Source organism: Canis lupus, chromosome 1, assembly GCF_003254725.2.
Source record: "Canis lupus dingo isolate Sandy chromosome 1, ASM325472v2, whole genome shotgun sequence".
NCBI lineage: Eukaryota > Metazoa > Chordata > Mammalia > Carnivora > Canidae > Canis > Canis lupus.
In genome coordinates this window covers 30,881,044-30,898,485 of record NC_064243.1, presented here as the reverse complement: position 1 = coordinate 30,898,485, position 17,442 = coordinate 30,881,044, and the positions used below count along the sequence as shown (strand labels likewise).

Sequence of the window (17,442 nt, the reverse complement as noted above, 5' to 3'; positions counted from 1 at the left end):
ATTGTAGTATGCTACAAGGTAAGGAACTATCTTGTAGTTTTTGTGAAGCTGTCACTGGTTAGGTGGACTGCAAAAGGGAAGTAGGAAAAACCACTAGAAGCCTGCTGTCATCAAAACATGAGGTAATGGAGGGACGGTTGGGAAGGAGCCAATAGATCTTGATCCTTTTCAGAGTACCTGTTATTGTATTTTATGGACTAAATGTTTGTGTTTCCCCAAAATTCATATGTTGAGCTCCTAAACTTCAATGTAATGCTTTTAGGAGTTGAGGCCTTTGGAAGGAAATTAAGTCATGAAGGTGGAGCCCTCACACATGAGATTAGTGCCCTTTGAGGAAGGCACACGAGAGCTTGCTTCTTTCTTCTCTGCCATGTGAGGATTCAATGAGAAGACCACCATCAGCAAACCAGGAAGCAGGCCTTCACCAGACACTAGATCTGCCTAGTTTAGCCACTCAGTCAGTGGAATTTTTGTCATAGCAACCTGAACTACGATAACTATATAAACTCTTTCATTTAATTAGGCCTGAATTAAAGGAGTGGATTAAAGAGATTCAAAGAAAGAAGGAAAGTGAGGAGCCCATGTTGACTTTGAACATTCTGTCTTGGGCAGCAGAGCTGATGGGTTTGATATTAAGCAGCCAGAGGACTGTCTGTGTGTGAGGAAGGACTCTAGGTTTTGATCTGGGTGTGCTGAATTTGAGGGCTTGCAGGGTAGTCAGATGGAGACTGCCAGCAAAGAAACTGGATGTGGTAACTGGAGTGTAGGTGCTGGAAGCATTGTAGTCATTATAGCATGTGATGGTGGTTGAAGCCATGTTGACCGGAAGATATCATCAGGGCCTAGAAGAGAGAATCCCAGCAAGAGCCATTTGTGAACATCACCATTTCAGGGGCAATCAGAAGAGAGTCTATAGTAATTTAGCTTTCAACAGACTCAACAAACATCAGCACAATGTCGACAAAAGTTGTGAAGTGATGTTACTGTCCATTGAAGCAAGAACTGCACATCAGAAAAACTGAGGCAACATAGATTGTTCCTTCAGGACTACAAGAAGAGGGTGGCGCGAGGGTGGCGGCTGGGTGGCTCAGTGGTTGAGCATCTGCATTTGGCTGAGGTCATGATTCTGGGGTCCTGGGATTGAGTCCTGCATCAGGCTACCCCACAAGGAGCCTGCTTCTCCCTCTGCTTATGTCTCTGCCTCTCTATCTGTGTCTTATGAATAAATAAATAAAATCTTAAAAAAAAAAAAAGACTACAAGAAGGGAAGAGAATGGTTGCTCACAAGGAAGGCAGGATAGAAGGAATGTTCCCATATGAAGGGGGAAATCCATATTCCTTCCAAGATATACTGCTTAAAATAGCCATTTTCATTGAGGTGTGCAGTGTCTGACTAAATGCTGTATGTACATTACCTGTGAGACTTGAGAGAGAAAAAGTTAAGCAGGTAAACTCTTCCTGCCATACTGCAAGTTCATGCAACTTGTACAGTGTTGAGCCAATAAAGCAGCTCCGTCTGTCTTAATACAAAGTCACCCTATCCCTCATATCCATCCCCTACCACCCACCCCAAATATAACAAAATGATTCAAACTAACTTGAATTCAAACTTGTATTCAGCTAAATACAAGAAAATGCAGAAAAGGAATTTAGGCTGTCTCCTGGAATTTATAAGATGGGATTTGGCAAACATACTACATTATTGAATTAAATGAATAATAATAAGTTGAAAAAAAAATTGTAAATGGGAGTAACAAGCACAAAGGTCTCGTTTTGTTTAGAAAGAAATTGGCCTCGGGGTTAAATGTGTAAATGAAATAATAGGGGTGGAAATTAGAAATTCATTTGGATGCAGATCAGGAAAAAAAAAATCAGGTGATGTAAAGTTAGGTAAGCACTTTCAGTAAAGGTCAGTAATATAAGAATGGTCACCACTAGGAGAGCAGTTAACCAACCTAGAAACACATGTGAGAAAGCAAGAAAGGCATGAGTTTGCAACTGAACTAGATGAGAAAGTCAAAGATTAATGCAGAAAGATTAAATAGAAAGCATATCATGAAAGAGGACCCCCCTCTCTCTTGCAAAGAATATCAATAGAGACAAAAGGGAAGAAATTAATGAAAAGTTGTTCTCCACTGGGGAAGTCAAATGAAAGTGTAACATTAATGCATATCACATCTTCTCTGGTAAATGTGAAAGAGCATTTGTAAAATAAAACCATGCAGTTCGCAAATTGAAAATTATATATATACATATATATAATTTATTGTAGTAATGCCTACTAACTCACATTCCCTTGTCTTCCTGACCAGGAACCCTGACCAGTTTCCCAAGGATCCAACCACTTCTTACTCATCCTGCATTCTTCTCAAGTCCCAATCCACTGAATGCATAGTGGTCCTCAATATATACCTCAGTAAATAAATTCTTTGTGTTCTTTCATTTCCATTTGATGCAGGAAATTTAAGAGATTAAAGTCTTCATCAGAGGATTTTAGGTACTTGATCAACAATTCATTAGCTCAATAAAATAAATACTATTTTCAACTAAGAACTAGAGAGTCTTAAGTTTACATTAGATTTTCACATTATTAGAAATGGTGTCCCTTTCTAGCAGCAATGTCCACAGTAGCCAAACTGTGGAAGGAGCCTCGGTGTCCATCAAAAGATGAGTGGATAAAGAAGATGTGGTTTATGTATACAATGGAATATTACTCAGCCATTAGAAACGACAAATACCCACCATTTGCTTCAATGTGGATGGAACTGGAGGGTATTATGCTGAGTGAAGTAAGTCAATCGGAGAAGGACAAACAGTGTATGTTCTCATTCATTTGGGGAATATAAATAATAGTGAAAGGGAATATAAGGGAAGGGAGAAGAAATGTGTGGGAAATATCAGAAAGGGAGACAGAACATAAAGACTCCTAACTCTGGGAAACGAACTAGGGGTGGTGGAAGGGGAGGAGGGCAGGGCGTGGGGATGAATGGGTGATGAGCACTGAGGGGGGGCGCTTGACGGGATGAGCACTGGGTGTTATTCTGTATGTTGGTAAATTGAACACCAATAAAAAATTAATTTATTAAAAAAAAAAGGAATGGTGTCCCTTGGCTTTTGATGACAGATTTATATTTCTCTTCATTGTCTTGTTTTAACCCAAGATGTCCTTTTGGAAAACCTAATAGATATCTTTATATTTAACTGTGACTTTGTCAAATTGATATAAGACTATATGTTACATAAGAGAATAATGTTCTATTTTGTTGTTTCTTTTGAGCTTTTTTTAAAGGATTTTATTTATTTATTCATGAGAGACACAGAGAAAGAGAGATAGAGACAGAGACAGAGGGAGAAGCAAGCTCCCTGCGGGGAGCCTGATGTGGGGCTCAATCCTGGGACCCCAGGATCATGACCTGAGTTTAAGGCAGATGCTCCATCATTGAGGCATCCAGGTGCCCCTCTTGAACTTTTAATTGAAAGACAACATGCATACAGGCACCTGCATCATATTTAAGTGCTTTTTAACTTGCAGTGTCCTCTGTTTATTGAAGAGTTTCATAGTTTGTCCTGCTTCTTCACTTTAATGGGTCATGAGATTTACTTTTAGATCTCTCAAATGTGCATTTGCTAAAGGAAGCAAAAAGAGCAATATTCAAATAACACCAAAAAGGAATGTCATTTATATGGGACCCATGAGAAGTAAGGCATATTAGGCTTTTTGTATACTACTCAGTATTGGGAAGTTTTAACTTTTTTATTTCAGGGTGGGAATCTTGTGCACTTGAAACTTTATTTGATAGAGGTTTGTTTTTTTGATTGAGATTAACTCATGCAAGATAGGAATAATTTGCTACTGCTGCCTCTAGAGACCATTTTTTTCTTTTAAGATTTTATTTACTTATTCATGAGAGAGAGACAGAAACAGAGAGAGAGAGAGAGGCAGAGATACAGGCAGAGGGAGAAGCAGGCTGCATGCAGGGAGCCTGATTGGGTCCTGGGATCATGTCCTGAGCCAAAGGCAGATGCTCAACCAAGCCACCCAGGCGTCCCCTCTAGAGACCATTTTAAAGGGTTATTTCATTGCAGCTTTGAGAGGTCTCCTTCATGTCCCCAGTTGAATCTAGGTAAGAAATGGATATGAACTTAAAAAGGTATATGACTTCCTTAATCCTTAGGAGAAGCTCTGCTATATTAATTGCAGCAGACTCTTGGGATATCCTTTTGTGATGCTATTGATTCTTTCAAGAATCTTGATTATTTTGCCAAACGTAGCACCCTTTTATAACCTTAAACCTATTAACGAATGGAATCCTGTTCTGTACATGTCATGATAGTCGAGCAATTCACTTAGTCCATCAAAATCCTATTTTGACACATCCACATAATCCTTTAGTCTATTCTTAAATTTATTAAGTGCTTCTCAAGCAGTTGATGAAAAAGCTTTCATTTAAGAAATAATTTCCACATGACCCCGGAGGCTTCCCATTGTAGTTCAACAATAGTTGACATGTTGCATTGTTTGTTCAAAAGTGCAAAGTAGATGCAATGCTGGCATGTCAGGGAACCCTGTCCTTACTACCCTGTCCTTGTCTCAAGGGTGGCAATAGAACCTTTTCATTTTATAGTCACAAACCTGGAGATTTTCAATGATTTAGCCTGGTAGGGTTGGTTCTGACCCTTAGGTTATTTTGCCTAAATCAAGTTGACCCTTGAATACCTATGGACTTTCACATCTTTGCCAAAGAAATGCTTTTCTAGTTGCTTGGCATGAGAGCTGCAAAGGAAGAAGTACTTTCGTCTTGGATATTCTTGTTTTAAGTTTTCAAAGAGAGATTTATGGCCTTTTTTTTTTTTTTTTTTTTCCTCCTTGGGGTGGGAAGAAGGTAAAAATGCTACCATGCTACTAATAAGAAGGAGAAAGGTAGCCATATTGGAGCTGCGTCTGTCTGTCAAGTGCCTAAATCTTGGAGCATGTACATGCACAAAGGTGGCATGGCAGCTGGGAGCCTTGGCAGCCTCAGACCCTTCACTTTCACTTACATCTCCATCAGGACTCATGTTTTTATTATATAACCATTTCTTAGCCCTGTCTCTATGCTGGATGATTTTTACCCAAAACAAGGTGTCTAGATTAAAGAAATTCAGAAAGGAAAGAGGGAGAGGTTCTTTTTATATTCTATTCCAAGGTCCCCTATATCAAAGCTGTTTTTGTTTTAAATTAATATGTCTTTAATTTTAACTCTCTCCCTCCTCCTGATCAAGCCTTTTTCTAACATACTGTGCTTAGAGACTGTATAAGATAGGCTAAATAAATACACTTTAGAAAGAAAACTTTTTTCAGAAATCCCTTTTATAGGTGATTGACCTACTTACGAGACCCCCTGGAGACCTACATCCTGGGCTGGGTAGCATAGAGTAGTTTTGGCTTTAGCACTGGGGGCATTTGTGGTTGTGACTTTCTCAGGTATCCTCCAGAGACTTAGAGCCATGTAATCAACTGTTGAGCCCCAAATTTGGGCCATGCACTGTATGGGCCATGTGGGGGGGTCAGGGGTTGAGATGTGTGGACCTACAGACACCCCGCTGCAGTCATCTGCACCTGCAAGAGCTTTGTGGGGCACCCCTTGTTCTAAGGACTGTACTCCTCCCAAAATAATACGTGTCTGTTTCCTTGTGGACAAGGCCCAGGAAAGAAAAGGAACACCTGCGAATGCTACTGATTTATCTGTAAACCTGGGGACTCACTAAAATGTTGCTAGGTAGGCCTTCCCTTATTAATGTCAACATGCTCAACTTATGGTACATGCACAATCAATTATTTGTCTGTTGACTTCACCTTCCTAGGAAGCAGAACAGTGGTTTTCAGCTCTGGCTGCTGCCTCTTTGGGAATCATATTGGATTCTGTAGATTTGGCATTGGGCCATACATCTGTAGAGTTAAAGGCTCCCTGGGTGATTCTGATGTATGGCCACGGTTAAAAACCACTGAAATAGACTAGAGCATGCAGATCAAAGAGTTCAGGGAAAATACGCAATTACTCTGATTCATTCCGCAGGAACAGGTATAGGGGCTTCGCTTAGAGCCAGGGAGCGATTTCGAAAGCCCAGGGGGAATTGGCAGTCTGGTTGGCAATGAGAAGTTAAGCTATGAAGGATTTAGCTCTGGTAGGCTCCTTCTCCTAATTCCAATTTGACTTAAAATAGAGAGAGACTCTCAATTTACCCTGAAATAGTTGTGAATGAGGGTCTACTCTTTTCTGCTGCTAAAGAACAATATATGATGCTTTTAGAAAAGTCATTTCTCCACTCTTGCTTAGAAGGTACTGATCCAGTGTCGTGTGTTTTTCATATATTATTCCCAACCACCAGCCCCCTCCAGATAATAAATGTGACCAAATAAACTGAAATTTCCCCCTCCCCCTATTCTTGGAAATTTACAGCATCATTAGCATATCAAAGGCTGGAAGAGTCCTGCTGTTAATGAAACAAAAAAAACTTTTAAAACTTTTTTCTAAACTTTTAGAACAAAACTTTTTAAACCTTTTTTTTTTTTTAACTTTTAAAACAAAACAAACTTATTTGCATAGGAAGAGACTTTTTGCTTCTATACCTAAAACAGGGCGCTTTTCCCTTAACACCAGCTTTGGAGAGACTGGCCAAGTCATTTTTTGATTCAGTAATTTTCTTACAGTTAATTTCTGACAGATGAACCTCTTTAAAATCCCCTTTGAAGTTGGGCTGAATTAATGAATGGAAGGCTTGGCCAAGCAGTTTACTAATTCATAACTATATCCCTCTGCTTTCTTTGTGTTGCTAAGTACTATAATCTTTGACCTGAAAGGAAGAATACTGCTAACAAGTAAATATTTAAAAGGCCCCATGAAGTATAATGTGCAAGAGTTTGTGCCTGGGGAGCCCGTCTGCTGGATGAAAGAAATGACTCACTTTTCATCTCCTAAATAGGCTGTTGTTTTACAGGAGGTTGAAAGGAAGTATTTTAAGTGCTAAGAGTTAGATCTCTTCTTATTTTTAGATTTTGTTAGCCATTCGCTTCACTAATGTGAAGGTGGCATGGTAAGTCATGATTCCTAAGTGTGTTAGAACTCTGGATGAGTTAGCATGTGAACTGTGAACGAATGACCTCTGTGCTACCAAAGACTACTTGGAACAGTTCAAGGAAACGGAAACATGACTCACTGATGTGCTTGAAGAGTATCAAGGGGGGATGCACGAACTCCAGAGCTGGACCTGAAGTGTCCTAGAGCAAGCGGAGTCCAAATGGGGTGACACCAGGACTGGAGTCCTGACCCTGCCGCGGACCACCTTAGGGACAGCTGTCTTACTCCCTTCGGCCTAATGGGAGGTGTGAATTAGGTGTTGTGAATTAGGTGTTGTCAGTATCTCTTCCAGCTTCCAGATTAATGAGTCTTTGAATTCTACTGATTTTCTGGTTTGTGTGGAAGTGGGTGTGTGTTTTAATGACCTTCAGATGGGATTCATCAAGGCTCCATGAAATGAGTCTTTATTTTTGAGATTTGAAGTGAACTGCTAGGACAGAATTTGACTAGGGGAGTCTAACAGAGAGTGAGGAAGCAACTAACTTTGATTTATAAGGCTGTGGGTTCCTGGTTTTCTGTGGTTGTGGCATATAGAATGATGCATATGTGATCCTGTTGAAGAATGATTCACTACTGTTTACAAGCAAATGTTCTGCTCTATTAGGATTTCTTTTACAAAGCCCTAAAATAGTTCCTAGCTACCTTGTCTAATATATCTTACTATATTTTTTACAAAGTATTTAAATCACCCTTCTGAAATATATGCCACATATTTCTCCTTAAGTGACAAAACTGCCTATTTGATACTTTGCGATTTTTAACTCTTGCTGCAGAGTTACTGTAGTTATTATTGTATAAAAATAATCCTGTGTTCATTCAGTGATTTTCTTTCATGTAACCTAGATTGACAGGTACCTTGAAATGTCAGTGCTGCGCTTATTAGAAATTACCTATGTAGGGCAGCCCCGGTGGCACAGCAGTTTGGCGCCGCCTGCAGCCTGGGGTGTGATCCTGGAGACCTAGGATCGAGCCCCACATCGGGCTCCCTGCATGGAGCCTGCTTCTCCCTCTGTCTGTGTCTCTGCCTCTCTTTCTCTGTGTCTATGAATAAATAAATAAAATCTTAAAAAAAAAAGAAATTACTTATGTATTCTTTAAAAGTGATAACCTGGTTTATCTGGTATTACATTTGGGGAGCAAGTCGTGCCATTTTCTTGAGGGTTATGATTAATTCTCTTTAGTTTTATTTATGGCTATGAGAATACCTTAATTGTCATAGAATAATGTTGCAAGAAAAACTCCAAAATATTTCATATGGCAACTTTCAAAGTTAGATATTTCAAAATTTCTGTTCAGCTTAAGCCACAATGTACTATTTACTACACTTCCAAGAAGTGTTTCCTTCTTGAAAAACTTTTATCAGTAGCCCTTTACCTATTCTTTTCTTCTGACTGTATCCTGCAAATTCTCATGTTCAAACAGTTACGTCTGACAGTAATGGTTTCCGGCTACTACAGCGCCATGTGCCTGACTCATACCACCCACTAGGTGGTGATATTGCTATTCTTGTTTTTTGTTTCCCCTAGGTGGTGGTGTTGCTATTGTTTTTTGGTCTTTCTATGGGGTTCAGAGAGGCTTGCTCAAGACCAATTTGTCAATAAATGTGTTGAAATCAAGATTGGAATGCAGCTTTGCCTGAATCAGATATTTGTGCTTTTTGCTTGTCTGTTGTACCAGCATGATTTGGGGAGGGAAGAGGAGGAGAAGGAAAGGGATTAAGCCTTCTTTCTGACATTGTCTATTAAGTAAATTTTTACTGCACATTCACAGACTTAACATTGTGGTCAAGGAATTGCTCCTTGTTGGTGGATAGGAGAAAGGGTAACGGGGTACCGAGGCACACTAAGGAATCCTTTGTGGCCAGCTTTGTGGTGCCATGCGAGTTTTCAGGATGGAGCAAATAAACAGTAGACACTTGGAAGGTAAGAAGTGATACTACAGAGGAAGGGGCACTGAGACGAGTCTAGAAGGGCAAGTTGGACCCTATTGTGGGACCTAAATCAAAGGCCTGGAAGCTTGGGTTTGATTAGCAATGGTGGCTCCTGAGCAGAGTTTGACAGGATCAAGGCTGTGGTTTGAAGTGGATGTGGCCATGTGTGTTGGCCAGCATGAAGCACAGAGACTGGACCAAGCGGAGGCTAAGCACTGCTGGAGCTTTTCTTAGGGGAAGAACGGAGATACACAGAGGGACATCTTGACTGTTCTAGTTTTGTGCAGACTCGGTTTTGTTCAGAGGGAGGTAATCTTTGCCTTGGGTACAAAGGTGGAAGTCAGGCTTAGAAGAAAACCTAGTGGTTTGGGACAACCAAGGGGACGTAAAAGATGAGAGTGGAACTGCTGTAGGAAAACAGGGCCTGCTGGGGGTGGTGGAGGTGGGCTGTCAAACCCGTGGTGAGGCGATTCTCTCCATTTATGAACTGGTTGGAGACAGACAGGATTAGAGGAGGTGCCAGGTTGCACCAGTGAGGAAAAGGGAGTGCAGGGGGAGTGGAGTCCTGACTTCAAGCTCCAGGCAGAACTTATGACGAGCAGCAGAATGACTAGGGTGAAGTATTTTGTCATTTGAAGTAGTGAGAATCAGATGGAAAGGAACACATCATCTAGAAAAAAAGATTGAAAATGCAAAGTAGGCAGCAAAATCATGTGGTAGACAGCAATCAGAAGGCAGAGATGAAGCAGGAGGGGGGAGATGGCATACCTGAGGTATTGAGGTCACCCAGAGGGACAGGGAAGGAGTGAGCAGAGTAGTCCCCTGCTGAGTGGAGGGCCTGCCTGACAGCCACATGGCCCCTGTCTAACCTGTGCCTAGCAGTGGGAGGTTACGTGGTCCTGCCCCCCATTTGTTGCTTCTCTGACCAACTTGGGAAGTGATTACTCACCCGTGGACAGGTTATGACACTAACCACACATGTTGTCACCTGACATTTAACCAAGTTGTGGAATGCCTGTCCACAGGTGGGGAACGGCAGTAAAGCATCCGACAGGCCCTCCAGGTGATCCCCTGGCCCTTTCTCCAGAGATTTTGTGTATCTGGAGTGGTTCCCCGGGGTCTGTATTGTGATAAGCACCCCCAGGCCATGCTGATCATCAGGCAGGTTTGAAAAACACTGATTTGGGCTCCTGGGTATGCTCCAGGCTGGACACTGGCCTCTCATACTTTTAAAGTTCCTCACCAGTGGTGGCATTGTAAGGACTGAATTTTATCCTGTAGGTAATTGAGGTGAACGGATACTTGACTGTTTTTATTCCTTTGCTGGCTCCCAACCTAGTCTTTGCCTGTTTGAAGACAAATCCTGCTTCCCTGGAAATCCACCCAACCCTCTACAGCCGGGGGCTTTATTGAAGATGGGCTGTTCTGTTCTGCCACCTGCTGGTCAACTGCTGGCAAACCACGCAGAGTTTGGAGAATGGCCCCCGGATGTAAGGCAGCATTGCCAACGTGATTTTCAATGGACCGGAGATGAGGCAAAAAGTCTTCTAATAGAGCCATCTGTTCTAATTTAAACCTTACACTTAATGTTGCAAATCTGACACAATTAATTTCCTCTTCTCCAGAGCTTTTTCCAGCCCAGGTGTTAAAATGTTAACAACAACATGTTTTGAGATTAGTTTGCTGTGTTAATCTCAGAAAGAATGTTTTTTATATGCTGCATGTCTCTTTGATGGGCAGATGATTCTGGTGATTCAAGGCAGTGGTGAAGAGAGAGAGGATTCATACTCCGGTGTGTTGGAGAAGCTTGTTCTCCAAAAATTGCTTCACGTCCTAGGATCAGTTGGTTTTCAGTGTATCGCTGCAGTGTACCACCATCATCCTCATTTAAACTGTGCCTGGCTCTGGGTCCAGCTTTGCCAGGGACCTGCACCTGACATTTTCTAAATTTTATGGAGAACCTATTGGGCTTAGGGCCACACAGTGTAAACCACTCAGATGTAATTCCTGTGGCCATGGAGTTAGCATCGCAGCATGGCGGACAACCTCTCGTTCTTTGTTGCCTTATCTGCAAAATGGAAAAGTGACAGGATAATCTCAAAGATCTCCTTTGGTCCCAAGCTTCTGTACTTTAAATAGCACGAAGTGTAGTACTTAGTTTTCCTAGTGACTATGGAAAGCCGTGTCTGCTCTTGGTCCTTTGGTTGGGTGCCAGGCTTTCATATTCTGGGTGCCATTGACATCAACATGTGGTCAGGATATTTCCGAAGAGGCTAATTTCATGCTTTGTGTTCAATGACCTTTGAAACACTTTTTAAAATTCAGATTGGGAAAATGGCAGTCTTCTTCATTCTTTTAAATATTATTGATCGAAACAGAACTAGCTTTGATTTTAGTTCTATCTAGAAACAAGATACAGACTTTCTTAAAAATTAATTGGAGGTGGGGGCATACCTTACGTAAAGCATGAAGCTTTTTAAAAACATATGTACCAAACAGAACACCCAAAAGCCTATCTACACATGACCTATTAAATAAGAATCTCAAAACAAATGCTTCTGGGGTGCCTGGGGTGGCTCAGTTGGTTAAGTGTCTGCCTTTGGCTTGGACCATGATCTCAGGGTGATCGAGTCCTGAGTTAGGCTCCCTGCTCAATGGGGAGTCAGCCTCTCCCTCTCCCTCTTGTCCTTCCTCCCTGCTCATGTTCTCTCTCTCTCTCCCTTAGATAAGTAAAATCTTAAAAAGAGAGAGAGAGAGAGAGAGATGCTTTTGATGTGCAGCCATGGTTGAGAAAAAAGACACTACTACAGTTTCAGTTGGGGCTGACTTATTTTGTGTTTCTTTGAGCAGTACTGGGGCATGAAATATCTGGGGGCTTATAGTGCACTGTGCCAGGCCCTGGACCCTGAGCCCCCATAAATACTTAGGGATTATCCCATCTGTCCACACCCCTCTTTCCCACCTTATTAGGCTGCTGGCAAAACATTTATTCGACTACCAATTTCTTTAGTTATATTTTAGTATGAGGCTGTCCCCTAGTTAGATAAATTAGATTTTGATTTTGATCTTTCCTCAGACTTCATTTGTAATCTCATTCTATAGAGGGCATACTTACGCATTCATTCTTAAATGATTAAATTAGGTGATTCTTAAGTGATGTCACTTTCCTAAGTGATGTCATTTGACCTGATCTCAAATACAGGCTATAGTCTGCTATAATTTCCTATGTGAGAGTAAGTAGTATTGAACTATGTGATAGATTAAAAGTTATTTGAGACCTTGGGGTTTTGTTTTTTCTTATTTGAAACGTAACTTACTTTTAGCTAAGCATTTTCCTGTCAACTATAACCAATAATGTGTATTTTATGGGACTGTACAGTTAACTGGTATTTTTCTTCTGTGTTCATGTTTTATCCCGAGAAAAATTATCAGCAAAGGTACCATTAAAAATGCCTAGAATACATTTTGAGAGAGAGAGTGTGGGTGAGTGGTGGTTTGACAAAATTTAGCATTTTCTATTTCTTTCTTTGTTTTTTAGTTATTGAAAAATCAGTGTCATATTATGAGGTTAGTAGCTATACTGTGCTATTTTCATAATTCCTTTTATGTTGTGAGATTTCACACTTTCTTTGAGCCATTCATTGCCTCCTATCATTTTAGGGAGTGCAATGTGCCTGATGATACAAGTGCAGGGACTTGAAAATTTTGTTGTTGGAGGTGAGATGAGGCCACTCAGTCCTTTCCTCTCTGAGGGGAGTCTGGCCCTCCATTCCAGCTCCCAGTGCCCTTACTACAGGTGCCAGGCACAGTTTAAATCACCTGCTTTCGGCCTTACCTGTCACCTTGCTTGTCCACCAGCCATGTCTGCTTCAAGATCTGTAGGGTCAATGGCTACCTCTTTGTTGCTGCTGCTGCTGCAAATAACTTACTGATTCCTCAGTGCTCATGAGGTCAGCATTTTCTCACTTAGTTTTCAGAACAGCCTGAAGAGAGTCCATCTCCAGCATGCAGGGATTTGAGCATAGGAAGGAGAGCTGAGGGCATTCCCCGGGGGTGCCTTTTGAGGCAGCATTGCCCTGGCTCTGCCATGTCTGACGGGGTTGATGGAGGTGCTGGGTGGGGGGTTGGGGAGGGCGGTTGAGAGGAGACTCCCTGTAAGGCTTTCATTTGTGCTTCCTGATCTCTGTCAACCTGCCCTAGGCTGGTCAGTGGAAAGGCTCTAGTGTTTATTTTGTAGAAGGACTTCATCCTTCTTTGAAGTTCTCTTTGATGGTCTCTCTCCAAGTAGTGTATTCTCAAAACAAAGGTTCTCTTGACTTAACGATCCATATTTGACCCAGGGGAACAAGTGTTTCCGACCAAAAATTTCTGAATGTCTTAAGTGTTCTTTAGGTCTTTTGTTTTCTAAATTTCTCCTTATCAAGATGAGTTTATTACCTGAAGACTCTGACAAATGTGATTGGACGGGAACAGCTGTCATTATCAAATTGGAACCTTTTACTTGGAGACTTTGATGATGTCGGAGAGTTGGCAGTGTCTGTGACTGTAAAACTTGTCAAGCTAAAGAGAATAACATACAGAGATAAAGCCGTCTTTATATCCTGCCTGTTGTGTTTTCATGAGTTCCAGAAAGGTTAAATTTGTTAGGCTTTTTAAGAAAACATTCTTAGGCAATGAGTGAAATTTTAATAGGCACTGTATATGCGAGAAACACAGAAAGGCCATGCCCTTGAGCAAATTTGCACATCAAGTACAGAAACTTAGAGATCAATTTTTAGATATATCCTGCTGTGAAATGTTCCTTTAATTACCTGAACAAGGTTGTAGGAAAAGGATCAGGTAAATTGGTTTGTAAGAGATACCACCACAGTTCCTTTAGTAGCAGAGCGAGTGAAAAAGTTTTTAATAGTAACTATTTTATAAAAATAATTGTGAAAATGATTTAGGCAGTATAATATCATTTATGAAACCTAGACAAAGCAGTATTATGTCATATTGATGACAACACTGGTATTCAGAAAAAGTGTGAAAAATATGTTCGGGAATGGTACAAACCAAATTTAGAATAATGGCTATACCAGGAGACTAGGGACAGGACGGAAATTTATCTGACATTTTATTTTTTAAAAGCTGAAGCAGAAATAGATAAAAATGCTATCTATTAAATCTGGGCTGACTTCTTTCCTTTTCTCTATGTTTAAAATAACTGAATGAAAATAAAACATTAGATGATTAAAAATTTTACAATGTAGGAGCTCCTGGCTGGCTCAGTCAGTGGAACCTGTGACTCGATCTAGGAGATGTGAGTTTGAACCCCATGTTGGGTGTAGAGATTGCTTTAAAAAATAGAATCTTGAAAAGAAAATTACAGTATATGTTTAGCATACATATTCTGGAAAAATAGAAAATCCATAATAAAAAATTAAAACAGCCATTATACTGTATTCTGCTTGTAATATCCACTGATAGATAATATTTTCAGTCTATCATCCTAGTTTATGTTGTATGCATTTGCTATATTTTTTTGTTTTTGTTTTTGTTTTTATGATAGTCACACAGAGAGAGAGAGAGAGAGAGAGAGAGGCAAAGACATAGGCAGAGGGAGAAGCAGGCTCCATGCACCGGGAGCCCGATGTGGGATTCGATCCCGGGTCTCCAGGATCGCGCCCTGGGCCAAAGGCAGGCGCTAAACTGCTGCGCCACCCAGGGATCCCCATTTGCTATTATATCTATGATATTTGTACATCTCCAGTGAAATTATGAGTAGAGATTTGAACTCTGCATATTCACTTGATATTTTAGTGTAATTTAGGTGTTGAATTTAGGGGTTGAAACTAGTGATTTTCAAATTATAATATGCAGGAACCTCATCTTGGAAGCCTGTTTTTAACTGTGGATTCTCAGGTTCTCTCCAGAGATGTGTACCAAATAGACTCCAGGAATGTACATTTTTAACAAGCCCTCCTGGTCTGCTCACCCCTACTCCCCAATCCACAGTGATTCTGATACAGGTATCCTAAGGAACACAGTTTGGGAAACATTTGTGTTAACTGTCTGTGCTTGGGAAGTCCACACAACTCTGAACATCATTTGTACTTCTTTTTCTTTTTTAAATTTATTTTTAAAAAATATTTTATTTATTCACGTGAGACACACAGAGAAAGGCAGAAACATAGACAGAGGGAGAAGCAGGCTCCTCACAGGGAGCCTAACGCTGGACTTGATCCCTGGACTTGGGATCACGCCCTGAGCTGAAGGCAGACACTCAACTGCTGAGCCACCCAGGTGTTCCTCTACTCGTTTTTTTTTTTTTTTTTTTTAATAATAAATTTATTTTTTATTGGTGTTCAATTTGCCAACATACAGAATAACACCCAGTGCTCAAGTGCCCCCCTCAGTACCCGTCACCCATTCACCCCACCCCCCGTCCTCCTCCCCTTCCACCACCCCTAGTTCATTTCCTAGAGTTAGGAGTCTTTATGTTCTGTCTCCCTTTCTGATATTTCCTACCCATTTCTTCTCCCTTCCCTTCTATTCCCTTTCACTATTATTTATATTCCCCAAATGAATGAGAACATATAATGTTTGTCCTTTTCCGATTGACTTACTTCACTCAGCATAATACCCTCCAGTTCCATCCACATTGAAGCAAGTGGTGGGTATTTGTCATTTCTAATGGCTGAGTAATATTCCATTGTATACATAAACCACATCTTCTTTATCCATTCATCTTTCGATGGACACCGAGGCTCCTTCCACAGTTTGGCTATTGTGAACATTGCTGCTAGAAACATCAGGGTGCAGGTGTCCCGGCATTTCATTGCATCTGTATCTTTGGGGTAAATCCCCAACAGTGCAATTTCTGGGTCGTAGGGTCTATTTTTTAACTCTTTGAGGAACCTCCACACAGTTTTCCAGAGTGGCTGCACCATTTCACATTCCCACCAACAGTGCAAGAGGGTTCCCCTTTCTCCACATCCTCTCCAACATTTGTGGTTTCCTGCCTTGTTAATTTTCCCCATTCTCACTGGTGTAAGGTGGTATCATTGTGGTTTTGATTTGTATTTCCCTGATGGCAAGTGATGCAGAGCATTTTCTCATGTGCGTGTTGGCCATGTCTATGTCTTCCTCTGTGAGATTTCTGTTCATGTCTTTTGCCCATTTCATGATTGGATTGTTTGTTTCTTTGCTGTTGAGTTTAAGAAGTTCTTTATAGATCTTGGAAACTAGCCCTTTATCTGATATGTCATTTGCAAATATCTTCTCCCATTCTGTAGGTTGTCTTTGAGTTTTGTTGACTGTATCCTTTGCTGTGCAAAAGCTTCTTATCTTGATGAAGTCCCAATAGTTCATTTTTGCTTTTGTTTCTTTTGCCTTCGTGGATGTATCTTGCAAGAAGTTACTGTGGCCGAGTTCAAAAAGGGTGTTGCCTGTGTTCTCCTCTAGGATCTTGATGGAATCTTGTCTCACATTTAGATCTTTCATCCATTTTGAGTTTATCTTTGTATATGGTGAAAGAGAGTGGTCTAGTTTCATTCTTCTGCATGTGGATGTCCTAACCAAAGAGGTAAAGGATCTATACCCTAAAAACTATAGAACACTTCTGAAAGAAATTGAGGAAGACACAAAGAGATGGAAAAATATTCCATGCTCATGGATTGGCAGAATTAATATTGTGAAAATGTCGATGTTACCCAGGGCAATTTACACGTTTAATGCAATCCCTATCAAAATACCATGGACTTTCTTCAGAGAGTTAGGACAAATTATTTTAAGATTTGTGTGGAATCAGAAAAGACCCCGAATAGCCAGGGGAATTTTAAAAAAGAAAACCATATCTGGGGGCATCACAATGCCAGATTTCAGGTTGTACTACAAAGCTGTGGTAATCAAGACAGTGTGGTACTGGCACAAAAACAGACACATAGATCAGTGGAACAGAATAGAGAATCCAGAAGTGGACCCTCAACTTTATGGTCAACTAATATTCGATAAAGGAGGAAAGACTATCCACTGGAAGACAGGCTCTTCAATAAATGGTGCTGGGAAAATTCTACTTCTTTTTCTAATCCAGGGTCAGCAAACGATATTCTGTGAACCAAGTACAGGCCACCACCTATTTTTGTAAATAAAGTTTTATTGAAACCCAGCCACCCTGATATGTTTACTATTGTTGGGCTTTTTTTTTTTTTTTTTTTTTCCCCACAATGGTAGGTCGAATAGTTGCAACAGAGACTATAGAACTGGCAAAGGCTAAAATGTTTACTGTCTGGCTCTTTACAAAAAAGTTTGTTAGCCCCTGTGTGTAATCTAGCATTTTGTGTGGGAGAATATCAAAGAAAGTCCAGTAAAGAAACTGAAGTACTTTTAACAGGAGAAAGTTGAAAATGGTGA

General features: G+C 40.7%; 1 protein-coding gene across 5 annotated transcripts in view; it reads left to right on the top strand.

Annotated features, from left to right (window-relative positions):
- The window catches only part of NHSL1 (NHS like 1), a 302,556-nt gene that overhangs the window by 144,111 nt on the left and 141,003 nt on the right, over positions 1-17,442 (top strand). The window contains exon 1 of one of the 5 annotated variants that reach the window (XM_049113037.1): positions 7,027-7,363. The exons of the other annotated variants lie outside the window; for them this stretch is intronic. Coding sequence (XP_048968994.1) covers positions 7,357-7,363 — 7 coding nt within the window. The 5' untranslated portion in view covers positions 7,027-7,356. Of the gene's footprint in view, positions 1-7,026; positions 7,364-17,442 lie in introns of those variants that run through there. 5 annotated transcript variants of the gene reach the window in all.